The sequence below is a fragment of the Gadus chalcogrammus genome, chromosome 20, assembly GCF_026213295.1.
Source record: "Gadus chalcogrammus isolate NIFS_2021 chromosome 20, NIFS_Gcha_1.0, whole genome shotgun sequence".
Taxonomy (NCBI): domain Eukaryota; kingdom Metazoa; phylum Chordata; class Actinopteri; order Gadiformes; family Gadidae; genus Gadus; species Gadus chalcogrammus.
The window spans coordinates 15,906,255-15,932,415 of NC_079431.1; the positions used below are offsets into that span (position 1 = coordinate 15,906,255).

General features: G+C 43.5%; 2 protein-coding genes and 1 long non-coding RNA gene across 3 annotated transcripts; 1 reads left to right on the top strand and 2 right to left on the bottom strand.

Moving 5' to 3' along the window:
• Window positions 1-12,762: 12,762 nt before the first annotated feature.
• On the bottom strand, window positions 12,763-15,373 carry mstnb (myostatin b). Its single transcript, XM_056579887.1, is given in 5 exon segments — window positions 12,763-12,867; window positions 12,869-12,921; window positions 12,924-13,143; window positions 14,127-14,497; window positions 14,902-15,373. Coding segments are annotated over 5 exon segments (1,158 nt in total). The 5' UTR covers window positions 15,311-15,373.
• A 645-nt stretch (window positions 15,374-16,018) lies between these two features.
• Window positions 16,019-22,681, top strand: LOC130373417 (small membrane A-kinase anchor protein-like). The gene is made up of 2 exons (XM_056579888.1): window positions 16,019-16,796; window positions 18,026-22,681. The coding sequence occupies exon 2, from the start codon at window positions 18,370-18,372 to the stop codon at window positions 18,658-18,660; it is 291 nt and encodes a 96-aa protein (XP_056435863.1). The 5' UTR covers window positions 16,019-16,796; window positions 18,026-18,369; the 3' UTR covers window positions 18,661-22,681.
• Window positions 22,682-23,807: 1,126 nt separating this feature from the next.
• LOC130372935 (uncharacterized) lies at window positions 23,808-24,978 on the bottom strand. Its single transcript, XR_008893432.1, has 3 exons — window positions 24,950-24,978; window positions 24,524-24,557; window positions 23,808-23,945 (listed from the first exon to the last, which is right to left on the bottom strand). It is a non-coding gene; the product is annotated as an uncharacterized LOC130372935 (long non-coding RNA).
• Between the last annotated feature and the right edge of the window lie 1,183 nt (window positions 24,979-26,161).

Below are 26,161 nucleotides of genomic sequence, written 5' to 3' on the forward strand. Positions count from 1 at the left end.
ATGCACGCCATGCCAAAAACTCCAGTGGCATTCTGTCAAATAGTGCGGTGGCACTGGGAGCGCCCCAGCTGGTCCTGGATGTACATTTTTTGCATGTTAAGCAGCGTATTGAGGGACACCAGCACACATGTTTGTTTGTTTCCTGGTTTAAAAACTCATAAGGGACTTTAAATAAAGCTATGTGGTTGTGGGCCATGCAGGCTGTCATTTAAACTTGACAGATCAAATGCTGTGGAGAGGCGTGTGAGAGGTGTGTGTGTGTGTGTGTCTCTCTCTCTTTAGATATAGGGCTTTGTTTAACAAAGCCTTCCATGTCTAAGGACTCTCTGAGACTTAGAGCAGTGCTCTGGCCCTCCAGTGGTTCTGTGACCGACCGGTGGGGGTTGTTTTGGCCAAGGACCTGTCAGATATTTGGAATGAAGTAAAATAAGCCTATCTATATATATATTGTTTTCACTATCATCATTCCCCTCTAATGTGTCTTGTGTCAACGCATGCTGACATGCATTGACTGTAATCTTTGAGATTTTTTAAATAAAATAATTATCGTGGTTATCCAGCAGTTTTAACAGTGAAAAAAAACAAAAAACACTATTGCAGATAATTTGTCCAAATTATTGAATGCTCAGCCGTAATAACATGATTTAGGGCTATAAAATGACGAATCATGTGATGGTGTTTAATAGCTGTGCAACTGTAACAGTGGCTAGAACCTGGGTATGGTTTTCTGTGTGGAGTTGACATGTTCCTGCCATGGCCGGCTCTAGTTTCCTCTCAGCTCCGCCAAGACATATACTTGCAGACCACTTATGAAACCTATCACCTGACGCTCTGCCTAGCCTAGCTTGGGTCAACGTATTTGAAACCAGCATATGATAAGCAATGGGTCGGTTGGAGGTGGGTCGTCTCCTCCCCCCGACCCAGCCTACAACTACGGAGGGAGATTTGTGGTTCTCATATATATATTGGACTGCTGGCCATTGCTATAGAGTCATATGCATGAGAACCATGAGACCTAACCTGCGTGTTGCAGCTTTAAACAGAAAAGCATTCTGTGAAACAAAAAAACAGTTTTTTTGTCAGTTTGAACGTAATTAGCAGTGACAAGGTTATACTGGGAGAACAACAGTGACCTTTGCAATGCCTTGTTTGATTAGTTTTTTTCCCCCAAGGCCATCACTTGACGCCATGTCTTGACACGTTTCCAAGAGCTACAGCGGCGTATCTCTACCACTGCTGATCCTCATTGTGGTGCTGTCGGAATGGGTCCCAAGCTGGCAAGCTCTGACCCCCTGCGGTGCATGGTGCCAGCAGCTACTACCCATAATTCCTTTCCCTCAATTAGTGGCAACTGTTGGGCGGTTCGTTCTGGCAGATAGTTGTGAATGGTCTCTGGATGCATTAAATGCCTCAGAGATTTGCTCTGTAATTTCAACCACAAAGTGAAGCAAAATCCTTCCCACTGCTGCTAAAGTGTGGCATCGCCCCTTCCTGCAGATACAAGCCCACTGCTGGTGAGTCACTGGACACCGGGGGATGTGTTTGATGGAAACACAGTTTTAAGTCATTATGTGGTTATTTCCCATCTATGTCGTTTTGCCTGCCAAAGGGAGGGAAGCCCTCCAGTGGACGCTTCCAGGTTTGATGGAGGAGACTGGAAACAATTAAGGCGTACAAGTTGATTAATATTGCTCTGGCTTGGTCATTTTCAACAGACCCGGGGAAATTGGCTTAGGCGTTTTAGATTTTGGTTTAATCGATTCGCTGTATGGTCAATGTCTTCATCATATGTTATAAAACAAGTGTTTATACATGCCGATATACTTTCTTACAATCCTGACAAATTGAAACTGTAGTTTAAAACTGTTGTGTGCCACATAGACCACATTCATAAAAGCAAAGTCTTATCGTAATTCCCTCAAACTCTCAATAAGGCCATTAATAAACATTTCTGATCTGGTGCGTGTCTCTGCCCCTCGGTTGCAGATGTTCAGAGAGTTGCATAACGTTAGCACCTACACAACTCATTAATACTGACACCCGATCCCACCTCGGAGAGTAGCGCAACCAAATCTCTCCTCCTATGATAATATTATAGTTACCACAGCGAAAGGTCAACCCGCAGCACGCGGCTTGGTTTTCATGGCCTCTGCTGCGAGTCCACAGATGGCTGCACCACCACCACCACCACCACCACAGGGAAAACACTCTTAAGGTCCTGCGGGGGTAAGGGTATTAGCCCATGCAGCCTCGGACATGGGCCATCATCCACCCCCGCCTCCCCGCCCACCGCAAGCTGCGCCTTCCCATCTCTCTCCAGCTTGGAGTCATTTTGGGCCTTCGGTCCCTTCTGGATCCCCCTCTGGTTCCTAAAACCATTTTAAAAGCCTCGTTCACGTCTAGAAGTGCCTGCAGCAGCAGAATGTGGAGAGGTACGTGCTGCCCGATGGCTCCCAGGGGGCGTATCGCAGGGACTCTGGAGGAGGATTAGCCCGTGATCATCCTGGGTCGCATCGGCCACGGCGTTCAGAAGGTCAGCCATGGTTCACTTCCCCAGCTGTCATTCATACCACCTGTCATTGCGCCGTTTCTGTTTTTTTTATCGCCTACAGGACCTCGTGGATGACGAGGGCCATGCGATCATCGAGGAACGGAGCCTCGAGTTTCAACATGGCAAACCAAAGGTTTTTTGTAGAACCAATATAAATGCTAATATAACATTTAACAGTGTACACATTCCTGCACACACCGCATGCATACATACCTGCATTGAACATTGAACATTTCCAATGCTTGCAACTCAGCTGATGTCAAACATCGGGCAACTCACACACCCAATTGGCCAATCCCCTTTTAACTTGTTTAAGTACAAATCCAATGGCTAAGGCGCCAGCATGGCAGGGTATTACAAACCTAATGTGCCAAGCCACAGCTTCTCAAGTGGTATCCAGCCAAGAGGGCCAGCTGTACCCCGCTCACTCAACAGGGGAAACCAAACACCTTTAACAAAGTCATCAAATCCCAAATAAATAGCGTGAACTATATTTATCTTTATTCCTGCTCTATTTTGAGCACTGAGACGAGCAGTAATCACATATGGTACCTTGACCTGAGGTCTCTCGCCCGTCGGTGCCGACCCACTGTATCTCATACTGCCGACATATAGAATAGAGACATAGGTGTGTGTTACAAAATCAGCATGCTGTGTTTAAAGGTGCAGGCAGCTTGTATGCCTTCAGTGTCATCAACTCCAAGAAGACAGAGAAACAGAAATCAGGTCTTTTGGGTAATGTCAAAATATGAAATGCCATGTTGGAAATGAAAGTGCAAGCTGGTGGGACATGAAATGCTGTTGCTATTATAACTATGAACCACGGCAACGCATAGAGGTTGCACTCCCCCACACAGCACCTTGGCATTGCTCTGTCAATGTAAACGATGCCTAGACACCTCATGTACGGAAGTGTGTGCTGAAAACGTTAGAATAGCCGTTCATTATAACAAAAAACTTTCACCAGCTTATAAAGATCTTCTGAACCGAAGAATTGTAAAAAAAAACGTTAGGTAACAACCTTAAAAATGTGTGTCATCACGAGTCTCCAGAAAGCCTCCCGCTGCCCCTTCAACACCACGGTTCACACACGGACCTCATCACGCCTTTAAGAGCCACAAACCACAGGAGCGTCCCCTGGGGAACTATACTGTTCACAGGGCGTCACTCCATTTTCTCCTGCTGGTAATTTAGGGGGCCTTGTTGCGACCGAAACGTTTTCTTTTTGGCTTCTCCATTGAAGAAGTTTAGTATGTTACAACAAGCCTGGGGCCTCACGTTAATGGCGTGGGTATTTAAAAGGCATGGGTTTGCAAGGGTGGGAGAATTTACAGCCACACCACATTCAATTACACGGGTCAGGGACTGCCCCCCTGCTGGGATCAGGGAGTGTAAGTTTTTTCTTTTATTTTTGATGACTTGTCGATTTATCGAGCAACTTTCAATGATTTGTTCCATGGTGTGTGTGATTTGGTGGATAATGTGTTGGATTATTAGTAAATGAGTGATGGGTTAAGGGTTAAGCCTGCATATTACAGTTTGTAATATTGTATTGTAGCCTACATTATATTGTTCCCTTATATAGGATCCAGCAGTCTTACTATGCTATAGCAAAAACTGAAAGAGGGGGATAATGCCTTGTTTCCTGTTTTGTCACTCAACAATAGCTCAATGTGTATTTTTACCGAGTTTGTTATCGTGGTTAGCCAATTACGTGCTTACAGATCCCCGCCTCCATCAACATGATTTGTCGAAACAAATATGAAACGGAAGAAACTCAAATTATTATCTGAAGTCTCATTTTCGAGACAAATTGTTGCCTTAAACCCTGCATTACCCAACTCAGTTGCTGTTAAACAATAGTTTTAGGAATCACAGCTTTATGTCTTCATTCCGAAATGACCCGTATCCATGCAAAGCTCTTTCCCCCAATTGCAAAGACATTTTAAAGGTCCCATATTTTACCACCAGGTGTTAGTGTAATTAGCCATTACAAGCCGTTTTGAAAATCAGCCTCTTCTGACATCACAAGTGGGGGTGTCCAGCTAGATGTATGACGGATGGATGAGCAATGTTTGCTACAGTCCAATAGGAAGGCTGATCAATCCATCACACATCTAGGTAGACATGCCCACTTGTGATGTCAGAAGAGGCTGAATTTCCAAACGGCTTGTAATGGCTAGTCACACTCACACCTGGTGGTATAATATGGGACCTTTAAGGCATTTAAAAACATGAGAGAGCGTCATGTGACACACCCCTAGGAAGATTAGATTCTCAGCTTTTTAATCTAAAAAGTGAGCATGTTACAAAAATAGTAATGTATTTCATAACTGTGCGCAAGCACAATCACAAGCACAGTGATATTTTTCATGTCATTTGATATAGACAAACTATATATCATATGAAGGCTGAAATTCCTACATTCCAAACCATATGAGACTGTGACTAAAACTCGCCAAACTGGAGGCAAAAGAAATCAAGAACAAACAGCACTGATTTCTTACCTTTGTTGTTTTTGTCAGGAAAATAGTGCTTGATCGCATAAAACCACCATAAACTGATAATCCAGTGTCTGGGCACTATTTTACAATTAATCATAGTGTTTACTCTCAATGTATAGCAGCTAAGAGAGGGTCTCAGACGAAATACGGAAATTTCCTTCTATTAGAACATTTTCGTCACCATCTGGTGGCCGTCAACTGTCAAAAATGGTCAAATGGGTTCTCAAGATATCTCCCTATTACTGTCTCATCAACAAACAGTCCGGATTAAGCGAAAGTAAAGAAACTAATTTTGGTTATTTTTAGGGATCCTTTCCTCCAAGAATTTATAATTGGAGACTCTCAGTGGCAAAAGTGACATATATTGACGGGCGCTCTTGTGCTATAGCACATTTTTATGTATCACATCTTTAGCATTATCGCTCAATACTGGATCAATTTAAAAAATGTTTTCCACATCAAAAACTAGGGGTCCACGCTTTTAAAATCCGGAAATGTTCCTTTAACTTTGAGAAGATTGTTTGCTGTTTTGACAATTTGAAATTTTGTAATATACGAAAGAGGCATATTATTTTGAAAGATTACGGTTCAGGAGAAGTTTATCCATTTAAGTGATTTTCATTGCTCAATATTCAATATGTTGAAATAGATAAACATTGTGAGCATATTTGCAAGTTGGATTTCCTTCCATTTCATAAACGTAAAAACCCCGTCACCAGACAGTCTGTTAATTCACCAGCAGCTACATTTACGCTTGGAAATTCCCTCTTGTCGTATGAACGCCACTCAAAGTTGTGGTATAATTAATTGTTATCTGTAAAAATGCTCCATAAACATTGTGGCTGAAGGTCAACAGTGAGCATGTCGAGCTGGTCTTGACACATACCTGATGCTACACAACATCCGCTGAGGGTGGGGGGGGGAGAATGGGTGTCGGGGCTTCACCGGAGGTTTCCATCCCTGGTCTTTCCTCACTCTCCTCAGAGGGACATCCATTCTTCATCTCTGTCAACCCCTGGTCCCCCCTGGGAGGCTATGCTTCATTGGTCTGGACCCAGGCCACTTTTTCTTTATTTCCTGGGTCGTTAAACCCCTGTGCACAAACAAACATCATCCCTCTGTCAAGCCTTTCGTAAACACACATCTGGAGCGGACAACAGAATTGTCAGGTGTCCAGGCTTCCAGTAGCTCCTTGAAGCCATAAATCATCCCTCGTTTTCCTAGATGCGCTGGTGTTATTTTGGAATCGAAATGCCGGTTCTTCCAGGGCCCTAAGTAGAAAAGCAAGCGGAGCGCAGACGGCAGGGATAAATCAGTTGGGAAGTGAAGACAGGCAGCCTCCCATTGCTGGCCATCTGGCTCTCACTCTTTCCCAGACCGGCTGATTTTATTGATTTTCATTGCTTTCCTTGGACCCAGGAGAGGTTTTCACGAACAACCTGTCATCTTGTCTAAAAGTATCCTCCCCTTGCGGGCCGTTTAATTGATTACAATTTGCGCACAGGTACCTAGAATATTATGTACTGATAAGATGAGGAGGCTTCCCTCAGGGCAACCTGATTTACACAAGTGGATGTTTAAGTGGGCTTTGGGCAGTGTGTACAATGGCTACTCTTCGATGAAGGTCATTGGATATTTCCAAGAAAAATAACTGTACAGTACTATGATTGGTTCTCATTAACCAATTGTATTTCGGTATGAGTACCAACCCCTCTTTTCTTAGCTCTGATATAGTGGTTTATACGCTGTGCCTGCTTTGCTTGGCAAAACAGTTCCAGAACAGAAATCACAGCCGTGTTTTATTTTTCCCCATTAGTGAGTAGACTTACGTTTTAACAACACACAGTTGATTACGGGCGCAACTTTTCCTTTGGCCTTTCTAGTGTATCACAGTAAAGTTATGTCAGTGTATATTTATTTTTCTGTGATACCATGGTCACCTCCATTCATATCTTCATGCAATGATGACCAACAATTCAACCTTGTTGCTATTAAGGAATTCCCTTTCCTACCGAGCAACTTGTCAGCGCAAGCCTCACCGTCCAGATAGATGACAGCGTTGCGCATCTGTTTAAGAGTCCAGATGTTTTTGAATGCACCTGGCTACAACCTCCTTCCCCACCACCCCACCCCATCACATTGCATTACTTCCAGAGAGGGTATCCCCACTCGTTTGACCAGATGGGGGGAGAATCTTAATGGCCTTGCCATGGATTCTTGAGTCAGGAATATGTGCTCCTTAAAGGGCACATCTAGTACCAAACCTTCTCTTAAAGGGCCTATATTGTGCAAAACCTTCTTCTTAGAGGGCCAAAATCGTACAAAACCATCTTTATAAAGGGCTTTCATCATACGGAACCTTCTTAGAGGGCCCATATCGTATAAAGCCTTCTTTTAAAGGGCCCATATCGTACGTAACCTGACCCAGATCGGTCAGAACCTTCTTCTTTAAGGGCAAAAATCATCATCAAAGTCTTTGCGTCTTTGTGAAAAGCATCTTGCTTTGTTGTCCAGTTTTGTTAAATGGCACATGAACACAGTTTTTCAATAAATTTGAATAGTATCTTAGAAAATAAGGCATGAATTATAACCAATGGAAAAGACCTTTAACGTAATAACATGTTTGAGGTTTTATAATGGAGATGCTCAGGATCTTGAAAAGAGATTACCAATATTCAATGTTATTTTCGGGTACATAAATGTAAAGGCCATCAGGAATCACTCTGAATGATAGTAATATCACCATATGGGCCCATTCATTTTCTTTGTCTGTACATACCTGGCATTCTATGATAGAACTAAAATTAGCAAAATGCATTCGTTCATACTACGGCATTTGGATGATGGTATCATAGTCATATCAGGGTAAAGTTGCTCCCGGTAAAAGATTCTGAGTCATCTAGTCTAGCTGTAACTTGAGCAAGATGACGCTACCGGCTCATTAATAAATCAACAACACTTAACAAATTTGGAGAAAAACATAAGCTAAATATAAAAATAAGAATTTGACCAAATCAGCTTCATAACCCATGTGTATTTACTCAACATCTTGTGTAACAGAAAAAAAAAAGGCCACTGAACAATGTTCTGACAGAATCTGTAGGTCACACATGACTTTCTGACCGAATCTTGAGAAACAGACAAATTGCCATCAATCAATGTTAATGATGGCCTGGTTGTGCTCACCGGAGCTCCGCGGGACACACGCGTCTTTGTCTCCGTTAACGCCGTCTCCAGCTGTGTTGGACTACTCCCTCACCCCCACGGTCCCTTCTCCTTCTCGCTTTCACTTCCTCTTACCTGTCAAGAGGTGGAATGTCGCTGGCCGCCGGGGCCCTCCAGGGTCCTATACTCCTGACAGACGTGGTGAAGATCGTCAGGCCTAATGTTTCCCCCTTATATATCCCGTCGATGCCGAGAGCACTGACACAATCAACTGCTTTACAATCAACTTGAGGAGTGAGGACCTTGCTGGGGAAAACATTAATGAACCGCTGTTTCCTCCCGGTGACAGCCCTGACTATATTAAAGTATTGCTTCTGAGTTGTCTTGGAAGACCAGCGTGTTACCATCTACAATCTTTTTTTCAGAAGTTACTTTTTTTAATGCTTTAATGAGCAGGTTTGGGTTAGGGCATCTGGCCCCAGGATGCCCTAACCCATGAGGACATTGGGGCCTAAACCTTCTGTCTTCGACATCCTCAAAGCAACACTATCCTACTCCCACTGCCTCCAGTATACATTTGCTAGATTCTGGGTTGGGATCATCACTTGGTAATTTCTAAGAATAGGCAGCATTTAAGTTGACACAATTCACAATCTCATTATAAGTGTTAAATGGTCATGAGAAAGGATGGGATGCAATATTACTCAGAAACAATACAAACTTTAACCTAATGGTAGATGCTTTATACATTCATCCAGCATTTTGAAATGACTGGATAATGATTTGTAATCATAATTTCAGTTACATTATTTTTAATCAATCTTGATGTTCTTAATTGTTCTTAATAGGGAGTGTTATCATTCCTATTTTTCCTACGATGATTATCATTATCACTGCTATGAACTGAGTTGATCACCAGTGTCTGTGTCCGGCTCAAATATAGCACACGTGGGAACAGTACACTTCTAGGAAGCGGTGCTTTTTCCAAGAACTGATTTTCCAAGTAGATTTTTCCTAAAAATGTCCAGATGGTGCATAAATGGTCATGATATATGCACACACAGAGGTTATGTATCTGCACGTAGCACGTACTCAATAATGCAGAGGCCAATTTGTTCTGCAGAACTAAGTCGTACTAATAATTAGTGTGTGTTATTATGATTTAATATTTATAGGGACTTATGCCATATTTTCATTTTTGTTAAAACCTGTTATTAATCTTATTCTACTGCTGTAATGTTCACCCTTTGTTCTGGGGTTGCATTCAGGCTTGTTTTTTACCGACATGGGGGGGGGGGGGGGGGGACGGACGACGACAGCAGGGACAGAAACATGAGCAGGGAACGGAGTTAGGGTAGAGGTTTATCAGATCGCCCTGAGATTCTGTTCCGGGTCGGGTGGACTTGATCACCATGGCAACGTTTCAGATCTCATCAGGAAAGGTAAGTGGACGAGGTCAAAACACTCATTAGCCTACAATATCTTCAGTGTAACCAACAAAATCCGGATTTGATGGATTAAAAGTTGTTAGGGATGGCGCCAAATGCAAAAAAGCAACGAGTTCACATCGTTAAAAAAAATCTTTCTATTTTGTAGTTTAGCAGAAGCTTTGATCAAAAGTGACTTGAATTGCGAATATCGATACATGTCCTGAATGAGCCAGTAGGAGTTTAGGTGTCTTGGCCAAAGATGCCTAAAGGGCCTACAGGTACAAACAAAACATTGACAATCCGATTACCATTCATCCAAGCAACACTCAAGCCTACAATACCCTGTTGTAGAATGACATGTCTTTCTACAATGTCCTACTCCCAGAAACAAAGTCATTTTGAAAATAAAAAAAGTATATCTCTGCTGTGGAAGTCTTTCTGTAAATCATGTAGGTTTCCCATCAGAGGACAATATTATTAGTATTTCAAGTGTGCCGGGAAAAACAGATTTGTGTGATGATCTCAGAGATTCTTTATGATGAAGAAGCGATGATGTGTTGCAAAGTGCATACAAAGACTGCAATGAGAGTTATGGAGATCTTTCACTATGGTAAAAAAAAAGTTGTTAGGGATGGCGCCAAATGCAAAAAAGCAACGAGTTCACATCGTTAAAAGAAATCTTTCTATTTTGTAGTTTAGCAGAAGCTTTGATCAAAAGTGACTTGAATTGCGAATATCGATACATGTCCTGAATGAGCCAGTAGGAGTTTAGGTGTCTTGGCCAAAGATGCCTAAAGGGCCTACAGGTACAAACAAAACATTGACAATCCGATTACCATTCATCCAAGCAACACTCAAGCCCACAATACCCTGTTGTAGAATGACATGTCTTTCTACAATGTCCTACTCCCAGAAACAAAGTCATTTTGAAAATAAAAAAAGTATATCTCTGCTGTGGACCAGTAAATGCTGTTAAATTAAGTGTTTGTGCTTACCACACTCTGATGTCCTGATGTTGCTGTTTAATTACCACTAGTCAATCCTTTTCATCAACTTTGGATACAGGTCATTAAGGATCAGGCAGGGTTAAAGAAGTCTTAAGTATTAGTACGGGTCAACTGCAAACATGGGAGATCAAACCCATAACACCCTTACCACTAGACTACCCTGGTGCTTTATGCAAATATAGGCTAACTATCCTGCCCCACAATCTATTTCAGAAAGACTATCAAGATGTATTCTGGAATATAAAATATATTTGACGAGAACAATAAAAAACTTGAAGAAACAAAACTAAACAAATAAGCTAGAAACTTTATTTGTTAAACGCATATACACTGTTGCTGTTGTACATCATTCTTGGCTAGGTTGTGGTCTTACACATTTATTAACAGTGGTCTGGAAAAGGCATCTGCTAATGGAAAATGGCATATGTATACAGTACAAATCAGCAAACATATCAAAATCAATTTTTACAACTTTTTTTAGCAACCAATTCCTTCTATTGGTGTGCCATAGTGCAAACTGTGGTGTTTGTAAAACAGAGTTTCCTTTGATTTTAACATTCATACATCTCTTATTGATTTATCTGTCTTAAACACATTATATTTTCTGTAGACTGCATTCGTCTTGCCTTCAGTTCAAGTCTTTCTGTAAATCATGTAGGTTTCCCATCAGAGGACAATATTAATAGTATTTCAAGTGTGCCGGGAAAAACAGATTTGTGTGATGATCTCAGAGATTCTTTATGATGAAGAAGCGATGATGTGTTGCAAAGTGCATACAAAGACTGCAATGAGAGTTATGGAGATCTCTCACTATGGTAAAACATACCTTTTCTGAACATGCACACCTTTATACAAGTTCAACATTTTGGATCTTTCCAAAAATGTAAAAAGAAAACAAAAGTTAGATCTTGAAAAATCCCAAACTTAGGTTGGGGAAATGACCGGCAGTGGAATAAAACAATGCTATGGACTATTGAACAAATGTAAAGTTTGGGTTACCTACACTAAAGATTTACACCGTGTTTAAGATTTACACAGATTTACTCTTTCAGGAGTGTTTCTTTCTTTGATTTTTTTCCAAGTGCTTTCAAAAAGTCCATGAGGATTTTCGGTTTTCCTCTGAAAACCAACATTCATACAAACGACCATTAAAAAAAAACACAACAGTGGAGCTAAAGTCACATAAAGCTGGTGAGAAGGGGACGCAACAATCAGATGATGTTCCTGTATATGTGATTGTACATGGATGTATTCTGTCGGCACGTTTATACAGACGGAGCCCAGACCAATGCAAGAGAGACAGAGAGGGAGAGCGAGAAAGAGGGTAATTAATCATTTTCATAGTTACCGTTGTAACAAAAAAGTCCACTCTTTGAGGCTGTCAAGTTATATTGTTCCTGCAAACCTCTGCCTCGTCAGTCTATGGAGTTTATACATCACAGAGATAGAAACATGAGGGGAAAAAAAGAATGTGATATGAATGAGAGTTTGTAACACTCAACGGAAACCAAAAGAAGAAGGGGCACCTTTGCTGTCTCCACTACACTGCTGGGTTCTACACAAGAACCGGAGGAAGGAGAAGAAGAAGAAGAAGAAGAAGAAGAAGAAGAAGAAGAAGAAGAAGAAGAAGAAGAAGAAGAAGAAGAAGAAGAGAAGAAGAAGAAGAAGAAGAAGAAGAAGAAGAAGAAGGAGGAGGAGGAGGAGGAGGAGGAGGAGGAGGAGGAGGAGAAGAAGAAGAAGAAGAAGAAGAAGAAGAAGAAGAGAAGAAGAAGAAGAAGAAGAAGAAGAAGAAGAAGAAGAGAAGAAGACGAAGACGAAGACGAAGAAGAAGAAGAAGAAGAAGAAGAAGAAGAAGAAGAAGAAGAAGAAGAAGAAGAAGAAGAAAGAAAAGGAGAAGTAGAAGTAGAAGAAAAGTAAAATTGGCAATGGAAGATGTGTCAAAGAGTCTTGGCGATTGGACTGAAGCACAGCCCTCCTTCGTCTCCACCCCGGGCAGGGCTCCCCCTCCCTCCCTCCCTCCCTCCCTCCCTCCCTCCCTCCCTCTGTCCCTCCCTCCCTCCCTCTGTCCCTCCCTCTGTCCCTCCCTCCCTCCCACCCCCTCTCACTCACGAGCAGCCGCAGCGGTCTACGACCATAGAGGGCAGCTTGCCGTAGATGATCTGCTCCTTGCGGTTGAAGTAGAGCATGTTGATGGGGGACATCTTGGTGGGGCGTGCAGCAGGGCCCAGCGTTGCCCCGGGGGCTGGCCTTGTGCACCAGGTGGTGTGGGGGTACTTCTGCAGGTACATGTACTCACACTCCCCGGAGCAATAGTTGGCCTTGTATCGCTTGGGCGCGATCACCCAGTCCCAGCCAAAGTCTTCAAAGTCCACTGTGAGGGGGTAGCGGCAGCACCGGGACTCGGGGGAGTTCTCGTCACAGTCCAGGCCCGAGTCCCTCCGGGTGCGCTTGGGGCCCTCGGACACCTGGACCTCCATGAAGGGTTGCTGTGTTGGGGACAGGGAGGAGGGGGCAGAGAGATGGGGGCCATCGGATTAGAACTCACTTGACTTAATATGCTCTAAAATAAGGAAGGTTAAGTATAGACCTATAACCCCCCCACGCACACACACAGACACACATAAGGTGACTGGGTTTGGGTTACTGCCAACGCGCCCTAGAATGTTCTTAAACCTTGTTCTTCTTTTTTTCTCCCCTCATTTGATTTGCTTGAATTGACGCTTGACCAGACACCAGTTTATGAAACTCTACCAACCAGTGCTCTGAAGACAACAGAACATAGTGGCTTTTGAAGCGGTGTGTGGTGTGTGACTGATTGTAGACCTACTGTTAGTGGGACTACTCATGGGAAACTGATAGTATGCATACTGGCGTGTGTAAAGGCAATTACTCTGATTATCAGAGACCCACCAGAGCACAGGGAAATGGGAGGCAGGTGCACTCTTATGTAATGGGCCAATGAGATTGCAGATTATTGGTGCACTGGGCTCGTGTCCAGATGCAGGGTGCGTCTTTGTGGGCCTTTTAAATGTTAATTCCTCCTTCCTTCTCCTGGGCAACACATGCCTGCCAAGCCCCTCGCTGGGAGTGCTAAAGCCCTGACCCAGCATCTCCCAAAGCTTTACGTAATACTGCAGTATCGAACCCGAGAATCAAATCAAAGGGACCTATAGTTATAGTTTGGGAACAGCATAATAAGGCTGGTGTACGGTTTTGTAAAAAACATTATCCCGCTGTGGTGACACAGGGATTGCGATATTTGCCACTAACTAAAATAGAGCTTTACTGTACAATACTGTATATAACTGTCTGCCTACTATACTATCAGTGTTTTGCAGCATAGGCCTAAGAAGTAATACTTTGATTAAGGTTTACAAAACATTACTGCAAGAAACTAAGTCTATTTTTCCTCCTGGTAATATGAGAAAAATAACGATTTGAATTTGGGGCAAATTTGGGGCCCACTCACCAGTCCTTCCTCCCCGGGCTCCACGGAGGTGGCCACCAGGTCGTTTCCCTCCGCGTCATACGCGTTGATCTCGATGCCCCAGTTGGTCTCCGGCTGCCTCAGCCACACGCTCAACACTTGTTTGACGTCTATGCTTTTCCATGAGCTGACCCCGGCATTCACGTCGATCTTCAGCGAGCGGATCCCTATGTGTCGGCTCCCGTCCGTGGAAGGCATGAGGCGGGAGATCTGCAGGAACACCGTGGTGTCCTCCTCCGAGGCGCGAAGGTGCACCCAGAGCTGGGCGCGCAGGATGCGATTGGCTTGAATCTTTTGGCTAAAGGAGAAAAAACAGCACCTCGGCGTCCGGTTGACCTGGACCACTGAGTCGGCTGTATTGTAGGGGAGGGGAAAGAAAACAAATGCCCCAGTTTGTTATGCACTATAATTACCAAACGACAGTCGGTCACAACAGCCAACTGATTCAATATTGCCCAAATCTGGTTGAGGACTAAGCGCATGGTTTAAGACTACGTTTTAATAGAAAATGCATAGATCAAAGCTGTTCACCATTACGTAGCGCATTGTTTAAACGTGTGCAATGATGTGACTAAAATACAACAACAACTAGGACAGAACGACGCAAGTATCACGCCATATCCCGTGCGTAAAAGTGCGCTCCTTGTCATCGCGTCTAGTTCTCAACCTCGATAACCCACGTTAATAATAATAATAATAATAATAATAATAATAATAATAATAATAAGACTGAATAATAAACGAACACGGGACTCACGCTCGGTAGCTATCAACATGATCGTCTCCGTCACCGCGTGCTCGTCGTCCTCTTCGATAAGTCCATCTTGATTGTCGTCACCCAGCACGTCGTACTGGTCAAGCAGCTCCTGCAGCGGCGGCGCCTTGGGCAGCAGCTGCTTCATCACGTCGCGGCTGATGTTCGGCGCGTGTTTCAGCCGCAGTTTGCTCAAAATCTGAGACTTGATCGCGTTTAGCCTCATGGTCTTGATCTGCTGGCGGATCTCGCAAGAGGAGCACTGCTCCGCCTCCTCCGGGACGGCAGCAGCTTCGGCCGCGGCTGGAGCGGCGGCGGTGGGCGCCTGCTGGTGCGTGGTCTGATCTCCCAGGCCGACTGGACCCAAAGCGATCAACAGGCAAAGGTACACCAGGGTGTGAGGCAGATGCATCGTCTCACTGGATCCCTTAGTGTGTGTGTTAAACGAAGGGAAGCGTGTGGTGGATGGATGATGTTGATGATGATGCGCACTGGCACGGCCTGGTGCTTCATCAGCGGCGCAGCTTTTATACTCCCAACTTTACCCACTTTTTTGTGTCGTCCAAATCTATGATTGGCTGGACTGGCAACAATGAATCTTACCGACTTTTTTTTTTTTCTCACCGTCGACCCATTCAGGGATAGCGAACGGTTAAGTCTCCGAACACGTGCCGAGCGTGTCCGCTGCTCGGATGCGTGTTTTATTCATTACCGAATCACTGCAGGAATGCGAGCGCTGCACTGACAGTCCCGGGACTTTGTTGATGTTATGCAATTTAATTAAAAGCACTAATCCCACATCGCCATTCCAAAGCTGCAAACGAAACTAATAACATAACGTTTTGTAAGTAGCGTGGCTATAATAACAACAATATCACAGCGATTATATCCTTAAACCGTACAACAAAAACAAACATTGCACCTATGCATTTATCCTAAAGGTTGCAATCATGTAATAGGCCTTCATATACGTTTGTGTCGCCAAACGTTCTTAACTCATCCGGTTGGGTAACACATACATAGCGGTGCATTACAGATCAAAATTTAAAAACAAAGATAGCCACTATATCCCAAATCTATTGTAATCCCATTGAAGACGCTGATAGTGGAGGAGCTCGACTGCAGGCTCCTGTGGACAAGACCTCTGCTGCTCCCTTGTGGCCACAATCTGTCGGTTCACGTCCGCAACGCGACGAAACCATCAACAGAAGCCGATGGTTTGAGGAGTTCACCAAGATGTTACCCTATCTACTCCGTTTCTGATCAAAGAATAATATTCTGCATTAACTCCACCTTGGTGATTTTATTTTTTTGTTGTGTAGTTATCAAGTTGTATAGTTTTAATATAGTTTATTCTCTTCATGTGTCAAGGCATAACAATGAAAACATGTGGCATGCTACAGCCACAAGAGGGAGCTATTGCAAAAGCCCAAATGTTCCAGACTCCATGCGCGATGCGCTCACAGTGTTCGTTTACAATGGACTGCTGCGTAAGATTAGGACCTGCACGCTGGAGCTGGAAGGAGATCATCCTGTCTGTCCTGCCTGGAATCATGTCCTAACCGTGTGGACCCACCTCGCCAAATACCTGTAGTCCTCCAACTCTGGCGGACTTCAGGATTTCTTGTTTTATCACAGGCCATTTGGAATTACAGGTATTAAAAAATAACCGCATGTGAAGCAATTGGTCTACGATCAATGATGGACGTAAACTTGGATAAAACCTCGCTGGGTGCACGATGCTGGCTTTTGTTTCAAGTTCATGCCATGCCTGTGTGTGTCTGAAGTACAAGGAGAATGGGAGTCTCGTGATCCCACGATAACGTCTGGATGTATTTACTCCCCTATGCGACCTTGAGACTTCATTCTGTAACCTTTTTGCTGAGAGGAGACCAACTGTAAGTTATTTATTCATTAAAACTTATTTTATGTATAGGTATATACATTACAATTCATGTTATGTACTGAGTGAGATAGGCTTTATCACACTAGTGGACATAGGCTTACAATTGTAACAATAATTATAATACGTCTAATAATAATAATAAAAAATAATACAAATAATAATTATTGTTATTATCATCATTATATATTCCAATATTTCATCAACATAAATACTGACGTACGTTATACCTACATTGTTTTTATTGTTTGATCTTTTGTGTATGATATGCAACATGCATGCAAGTCAAAGTTGACCGCTCCATAGACCTGTTATCATGCCTAACATGGTGACATTTCCTAAATCCACGTAGGCCTACAACGTAAAAGCTTTTTCCTCGTTGAATTTTACAGTAGACCGACTAGCCGGTCCCCATTATTAATCCACAATAATGTCCACAATACGCCGGTTTCTCAATTAAGTGATTGTTTCCGACTTCATTAATCACTTCGTGAAGTAACCTGTCACACTGAATCATGTTAGGTCGTTTCTACATGAAAAGCTCTGAACGTCTTCGTGTTACCAACCAATCAGTGGCCGTGGGCGGTACCACGCTCTCCGTGACCAACCAATAAGTGATGGTAGATGCTCGATCCAATGGTCCAAGCCCTTCTTGTGATAGAGCCATGGTCCGAAGCTGATCTATAATGGGCGCCACAGGTCTCTGTTTGCAGCCAATCATTGATGGTGGGCGATACATTCGATTATCAAATCACTCTTTTGGTCACTGATCGGTAACTGATCGGTTGGTAACTGTACGTTCGGACCCATGGATGCAGTCAACCATAGCCTCATTGGAGAGGCTCAGGCTTTGACCTGATTGAGACACGGTTTTATTACAAAGCAGAGGGATTCAGGCATTCGATTTTGTCTGGCCTCCTATAGGCCAGGGGAGTGAGTCATGAAACCCTCTCTGACCCAGCGGCGAGGACAGATGATGTCATGATGTGCTGAACAGCTTGTGTATGAGAGACCTCCTGACCCAATGAGGGGTCAGCAAAGCTCAACGCCACGGCGGAACTCTCATCCGGGCTCTGTGATTGGTCAGCAGTCTGGACACTTAGTCTGTCACGTAGGATCCCACAGCCTGTGGACATCACAGCCCTCCCTCTGTATCACTAACAATCTTTAGGCCGCGTTTGAATGACAATAAAAGGCTTGTCTCTTTTCTGTCTCTCTCCACAGTCTAGGAAGTATTGAAATGCAAGCCATCTAACACGAGCAACACACACGCCCAAACAGACTCCTGCGGAGGACCATCCTTCTCCATGCAGACCGCCAGAAGTGTTTCGCTCCTGTTACCCACGGCTACGACGCAGACACAACTTCCTAACGTTGTTTTTTAAGTCCATGAAAGAATGACAGTCAGAGATCACAAGAGGGGCCAAGGAAGTTGACATCTGTTGGTTTGGACGTAGTAAGATATCAGCTCAAAACATAACGACAAACTAAAGTATTTCTAAAGTAGGGTCTTGGATACAAGTTTCCTTGTTTCACTACCCCCCCCTCGATGCGACAACCCGCAGAGTATGGGGTGTGTCAAATCCAAGCGGAGTGAATCGTCTGAGGAGAAGGCCAACTCTGCAGAGCAGTCCGACGGTGAGGCCAAGGGGAGGTCGCGGGGGGAGAAGGCCTACCTAGTGCACTCTGAGACGGGCTGCGACGCGGACCCCGAGTCCTCCACGGCCAGGGTCAACCCGGTAGTGCTGGAGTACGCCCAGAGGCTGTCGGAGGAAATTGTGTCGCGGGCAGTGCAGCAGTGGGCCGACATAGATAGCCGCTACAGCGACATCCCCTACATCGAGTGTGACGTCCCGTGACAGCGTGGGCTGGAGGACGGGAGTTCCCCCATCAGCAGCTGCTGCTGCTGCTGCTGTTGCTGCTGCTGCTGCTACAACTGGCTGAGGTCCATCAGATGTCACCAGTTACCCAGCTGAATCCCGCTCTTTCTCGACCGGGACATGGGTGGCCAGATTCACGTGAGGATTAACACCTGGATTAAATCTGACCCCTGCCAGACCCACCGTAGTATTTGTTTGTCGTCATACTATTGGATATTAGAATAACTTCCGGATGTCCCCATACTGCCTTGCCATGGTGCTCACATGACACTTTTTGGGAGGGAATCTTGAGATGCGGCAATGTCTACCTGCTGGGAATGTGGGTGTACATGTGTGTAAAACGGCAGAGGCAGGACACACAAATCTATTAACTGCTGGCCTCGCCAGTCGAATCTGGCTGAAGCAGACCCTCTATAGCCGGATATTACCTTCACTAGGATCCCTTCCATCTCCTAACCCCTGTGTGGGGATTAAGAGTGCCAAGATTTCTATGTACGGTAGTTGCCATCGATTGCTTAGTTCGACCCCCAACATGAGGTCTACTGTTGGCCATTGGCAATCGCCATGGGGCCAAATCTCTCTCCTCTTACCGGGAGACTCGCTAAAAGGGGAGAGCAAATGTTCGGGTCACAAGTCCTTTGGGCTGGGGAGAGAAACAAGGACCAGACACTCACCTCACCACCGGCTCAGCATCCGGCTGGCTTGAGAGACACTTTGTGGGGGCAGGCTAATGGCCTCCCTGGAGATGTTGTGGTGTTGCCACATCAAGGCGCAGCCTTAGTTCCAGCCCCTGCCTAGTGCACTCCTAAGAAAGACCCCAGCAGCACAGATCATCCGTCCGGTCTAACCCCATCCCAACATGGAGCTCAAAGTAGGTCACTTAGTGGTGGTGCAGGGACTTTGGTGTAGCGCTGCACCTGCAGGAACTGAACTTGAGTTTATGCTGTGTGCGGTTGACAGTCCTGCCGTCACCTCTCATACAAAGAGCAAAAAAAAAAAAAGTGGCTTCTTAAAAGAATAGTAAGAAAACAACCCTTTTCATTCCAATCAATTCTGTGTTGTCTGCGGACCAAAGAGGGATATCTGCAATCTATGCTGCAGGGGGAAGCGGTGGACATATGCAACCATAAACGCCTGTGACACTTTAACAGCTCTTTGAAATAGTGTGGTGCTATGATGAGACAAGATGAGGATCAGAAGGTACAGCGGTTCCACTGGGACTACAAAAATGGTCACAGCTGCCAATATCATTTATCAAGTGTTATGATGAAGCACAATGCATCCTAGCTAGTTCAGTGGGCTGATGTAGGACGTAAACATCAGTTCACTAGAGAGCAACCTCTTGGAACCTAAAGGGAAAAGCTGATGTCAGTGGTATTTACGTGTGTGTTGTTTGCCAAACCCAATATGTACTCTAAGTCAAAGAATGACCAACTGCCACCCAAACCCCTTTAAAATAGACCCTGCTCTTGTTAGAAATGTTTTAAATTTGCGGTCGTGATAACAAGCCTGAAATGACTGGTACCAATATCAGCAACATAATTCACTACAATAATAATTACTAAGCCATAGAAACAATAGTGGGGAATTATATCCAGTTGCCTTATGCCCAGAACTTGGCCTTTAATTATTCTTGTAAACACAAATATGTCATTGAACTGAAAATATGCAGATTTCATTGACGGGTATTATTTACCAATGAGGTTGATAGAAAAACCCAAGCAAATGTGGTTATGGTATCTCAGATCTCCCATGAAGAGAACCTCTTTTATGTAGAAAAATATTGATCTTGTCGTTTGTGATTCACCCTTTTCGTAAAGGTCCCATGGCATGCCACCAGGTGTGGTGTGATTAGCCGGTACAAGCCGTTTTGGAAATCTGCCCCTTATGACATCACAGGTGGGCGTGTCCACTTAGATGTGTGCTGGATAGATCAGCCTACCAGCCTACCCAGTGAACTGTAGCAAACGTTGCTCATCTATCGTCACACATCTAGGTGGACATGCCCACCTGTGATGTCATAAGGGGCAGATTTCCAAAACGGCTTGTAGCGGCTAATCACACCACACCTGGTGGCATGCCGTGGCAGGACTTTCAATAATAACTTTTCAAATCCTATGTTTAAAAATCCTATAATGTTGGTGAACGATTTAAAAAACAATAATTTAAAGGGATTTGATTCAGAAAATGTAATTGTGCTTTAGTGAGCTAAACCGCCCTGCATTCAGCATTTACAAAGGCGGACAAAAAACAAACAATATTTGCACTAATCTTGGTTGGGTAATTAATCTGACTCTCCAAAACACAGTCAGAGAAACATGGAAATAAATGTAAAGATGACTTACCATGACACAATTCTGCTCAAAGCCACAATACTAATTAGATGTAATGTGTGTTGTTCCAAATAAATAATTCTGCCAGAATAATTTAATTATTTTATTTTTCTCTAGCTTTTTCAAAACATGAATGGGAAACATGACATGGTATGCAAGGAGGGTTTACAGTTAGTTGTTTGCTCAAAATGTTGTTTTGTCCTCGCAAATACCATAGGTCTACCAACGTCTCATGTTCCTATCTAGCGAACCTCTGAATGGTTGGAAGCTTTGTCCATGTTTTAGGCAGACTAATTTTAGGCAAATGCAGTGATAGAAGTCTGTCCTCTAGGCTGGGGACCGCAGGTTTGGAAACAAAGTCCTACATTTTGGCTAACTATGTTGCAGGCATTTTACTATTCACCATTAATGTCAATACCGGGAAACCTGTTAGTATGGTGTGTGTTTACAGCTAGAAAAACAGAAAAAATATTTCACCAGTTTGTTTCCCGGTCAAGTGTAATACCAAAAGAGGTTACTTATCATGTCCAGTTTTATTGTTGAATAAAGTGTTGACAGGATGAACACAAATTGAACCAGTGGCATCAACGGCCAACAGAAAGCATAGTGCTCATATACAAAGCCAAGTAACTAAAGGACAGTGGGTATAAACTTCACCATGAACTTGGGGCCAACCTTTTCCGCTAATACATGCTAGTTGGGTCGCGCTGTCTGAAAGAATGCCTGGTTGGTTTTTACCTCTGGTCATATCTTCTGTGATTACTTTTCATGATTAATGCTTGAACGTGACGTTGAACAAAGAGTAAAAACTATGTTGAAGTGACTTGACCTTTCCCAATACGTAGTTCTAATTATGTGTAACTTATGTTTCCCCTTCTCATATTATTCTTCCATGGAACGCAGCTAATTGTACCACTTATTTAGAGGATAGCTGTGCTGTAAGCATTGTACTCTGTCTTATAAAAGGGATCAAGCAAAGGGAATTATGTTCATAGTTGTGATTGTGGCTTGTGAATATGGGCCTGATTCAACTGAATTACCATATATGATGTGCATTTGTAATGTCTTCAATTTGGTGGCTACATCTGCTTCTTCTTTGGAGTTCAGTTACAGTGTTTGAATTAAATATTCTGTTCAAACTCAACGCTATTCTTCTTAATTTACAGCGTACTAAGCTTGTCTGAACCTTATTAGACATGTACATTTATGTAAAGATGAATGAAATGCCAGTACATATTGGCATCCAGAGTTGCACCATTGTGGGATAACGTTGAGTTTATTAGAAATGTGATTGCCTGCTAGCTTCTTATCTCATCATTTGTGCAAACAGTTTTTTTTAACTGGGTAAAAACCGTTGGAAACCTTTGTTTGTTCAATAGTTTCATAACACATTTCTATCAGCACACGTCCACCTTAAAGTATTTTTTATCTTCCTTCTAGACGTAACACTCAGCCAAAGTTCAGTTTGGCTTGCAGACGGAGATGACAACAGGCGACAGACACCTGGCCGTTTGTTTGAAGACCAAACCGCCACCATAAATTATGTTCTGTGATGCCAAGACAAACACTCAGACCATTAGCTGATGTTTACTGCGGCCCGGTGTTCCCGAATATTGGCTGGGCTCGGGGAAAAGTCATTTGGCCACAGACTCTGGAGGACAGGGAAAAGTGGGAACAAATGAGGTGTTTAACAATTCAAGTACACTCAGATTAAATATGATACGCACTTAAGAAGAGATGGGTTACCTAGTCCTTCTGGGAATCTGAAACGGGGCTTTGTCGAGTTAAGACCTCACGTCAACAGTAACTCATGCTCCGAAGGCATATTTAAAGTAAGTCCCTTTTCAAAGTGTGATGAATATGATGGCTAAAGGAAACAGGATTTACTTCAGAAAGTATACAGGTGGCTTGCATAAAGTGTAGCAATAACTTAATAACTTATAACTCATTACATATTCGACTTGTGGAAATGATAACTCAACATGAAGAGGCTAGTCTTTGGGACTTTGACACTACAATATTTTATTTCAAAGAGTTTAATAAAAACTAAAATCACTTCAGAAATCGCACAACAAACAACTTGTTATTCTTTACAGCTGAGTTTAAGTTGTGACACATAACATTTAATCTACCTCAAACGCGGTAAAGACATACAGAACCAGTAGTCACTGGATATATTTACCGTTATTGAACATGATGTGTGTCCACCACACCCCACTGTCTCCCACCCCCTCATGGTAATACACTACTGCAGTGTTGGGCTAAGACCTTATCCATTTGATTAGCTCCCGAACCACCAGATCCACTTGGATCCAAAAGGCACTTATCCCTGTTCCAGCATCTCTCCTCTGAACATGATATTTTCTCCCTCTCTTTCGCTCTCCATTCTCTTCTGCACTATAAAACAATAGACAAAGAAAAAACGGCCTCATCTGAATTGTCGAGTGTTACACCCCTCTGTAACATGTTGCAGCAATCGGCAGGTAGAGCGGGGAGCAAAAACAGAGGAAAGAACATATTTGTACAGAATACCCCACTGTATACACTTTCCTGGTCAAGTCCCCCCGCCCATCTGACTTGAAGTTGTATTTTCCAGTGTTGGAGTGGTGGAGTGACGGAGACGTGCCTGGTCGCTGTTCCAAGAATAGGGGAGTGGCGAGGAGGGAAGGGGACAGATGAGAGGAGGTGCAGCTGTTCCATCCGACCAAACGGGCCACGTGGGAGGGCGGTCTGGTCCGGTTACCATGGTGACCGAGAGAGGAGAGAGAGAGAGAGCGAGAGAGAGCGGAGAGAGAGAGAGAGAGAGAGAGAGCCTTCAGAGGCGGAGGTCCCTCTCTCCCAGGGGGGAGAAGCACTGGTCCACGCTGTGGTCCGACACCTCAGCGAGCGTCGCCGGGCTCCACCGGGGGCTGTGGTCCTTGTCGATCAGCACTGAGGGACACAAGCGAGGATACCGTCGTTAGGGATACGTTTTGGTGCCGGACACACGGAAACCATGGTCATCGATTAGTATCGGTGGACAAACTAAGAGAGGATCATTATTGATATGTATCGGTGAAGAAACACACGTAGAACCTATTGTTATTGATTGAGTATTGGTGGACACAAAGAAACGATCACTATTGATTAGAATAGTGGACACATGAAATTATCAGTATCAACCTTTCAGAACCACCTTGTCCCATTTGAGATGCATTTTTTATTTGGGATACACTGCTTTTTATGATAAAAACCAAAAAATGTGTTGCATTGGTTTATCCTGTTGCATCACTCGTGTTCTTTATTGTTTTAATGTTGTTGTACATTATTATTATCAAGTTATAGTTTCTCATCACAGTTAGGAGGTCTACGAGGCTAGTGGGTGCCTGTGAGGCTCATTAAGGCTTAAACCTGACTTACTATAGAAATATGTTTGACTGGTTGTCATTTACTAGTGTGCTACAGAGTACAACACTATGAGACGGATGGAGTCGGCAATCTGGGACATTTGAGAAAGAAGGTCAACTTACCTGATCGTACACCTTCGTAGAAGTCCTTGCCCCTCTGGAGAATAAGGAAAGACAGCCGTGAGGGGCAGGGGTGTGTGTGTGTGTGTGTGTGTGTGTGTGTGTGTGTGTGTGGTGTGTGTGTGTGTGTGTGTGTGTGTGTGTGTGTGTGTGTGTGTGTGTGTGTGTGTGTGTGTGTGTGTGTGTGTGTGTGTGTGTGTGTGTGACTCAACACACGGTTGACCTCAATAGTATTAGGTCCATGTTAATACCCTACAGAGAAATGTTTCTGCCCACTCTTGAGGTTAACACAAGGTAGCTAAAGTACATTACGCAAGCCATTTGTATATTACTAATAAATAGTCATATATAGTCTCTTTTTATTACCAATTCAGAATTAAACATGAATACCTAAACAGTATTGGATGTGAATAAGAGTGTAGATATTACCATGCAGGCTTGGCATAAGCGGTACTCCAATGACCAGCACGTCCTGCAGGCTCATAGCAGCCCCCTGCTCCAGCTGCCTGAAGGTGATCTTCAGGGACGTGGGGGACATCCGGGCCAGGGTCTGGATGGAGGGATGCATAACATGCTTTGGATCATTTATATTAAGAATACTTCTTATTAACCCATGCACAAATGCCTGAGGAAAATATAGTCTGGAGTCTGCCTGTTAGAAAGAAGCCTAACCTCTACCCGCACATGGATGATATTATCTACAATTTAAAAAAGAAAGTTGTATTGGATAAAAGTGTCAGATAAATTATAGTTTATAGGGGAGAGTAAACAAGAAGGCGCCAATTTGGTATTTACAGTCTTCAGTTTCCCTCCCCGTCCTAAATCAAGACAATACTATGAACAACCATAAATACAAACTATTAATAATACATATGTGTGAAAATCAATTTAGGTTGAAATGTACCTATACCCATGCAAACCATGAAGCAACAAAGACAGCATAAATATTGACCGTATAGTCTCTATATCGCTGTCGTAAATGTTTATGCACTGGAAAATCCGTGGGTCACACCACTATTTATACAAAGCACATTGTTAAGGAGAAGCAGGGGTTAGGGAATCTTTGAGCTGGGTATCAAACACACCAACTGCTACACTGTCCTGCTTTAAAGGGCGTATCAATATCAACATAGATTATTGTATTATTTCAAAACCTATCCATAGTATCCAAATAGTACAACAATAGGGAACGTCACTCATGTTTAAAACATTTGGACAGAGGCAGCGTTTGACCTCTGTACTGCAGCTATTAATATAGTCATTATCATTCTGCCCAGAGATCCCATGAACAGAGATCTGTCCCTGGGAGCTAAATGTTTACCATTCTGTGGACCGGAGGGAGGAAGAGGAAGGGGGAGAGGAAGAGGGAGAGAGAGAAAGGAAAAGAAGAGACAGAATGCACTTTGCTTCAAACACAAGTAGTGTTTTATACATTTTACCATCGCACAGAATATTTCATACTGTATATACATTTTGTATTTTGTTAGCAATTACATGCAATACATTGTTTTGATGTTACTTTTTACTTCTTATGTGCTTAGGCAATGCAAATATATGTTTCCGATGCCAATAAAGTCCTTTGAATTTACTTGAACAAGAGAGAGCCAGAGCAAAGGAGAGAGGAAGGCTATGTAGGGAGGG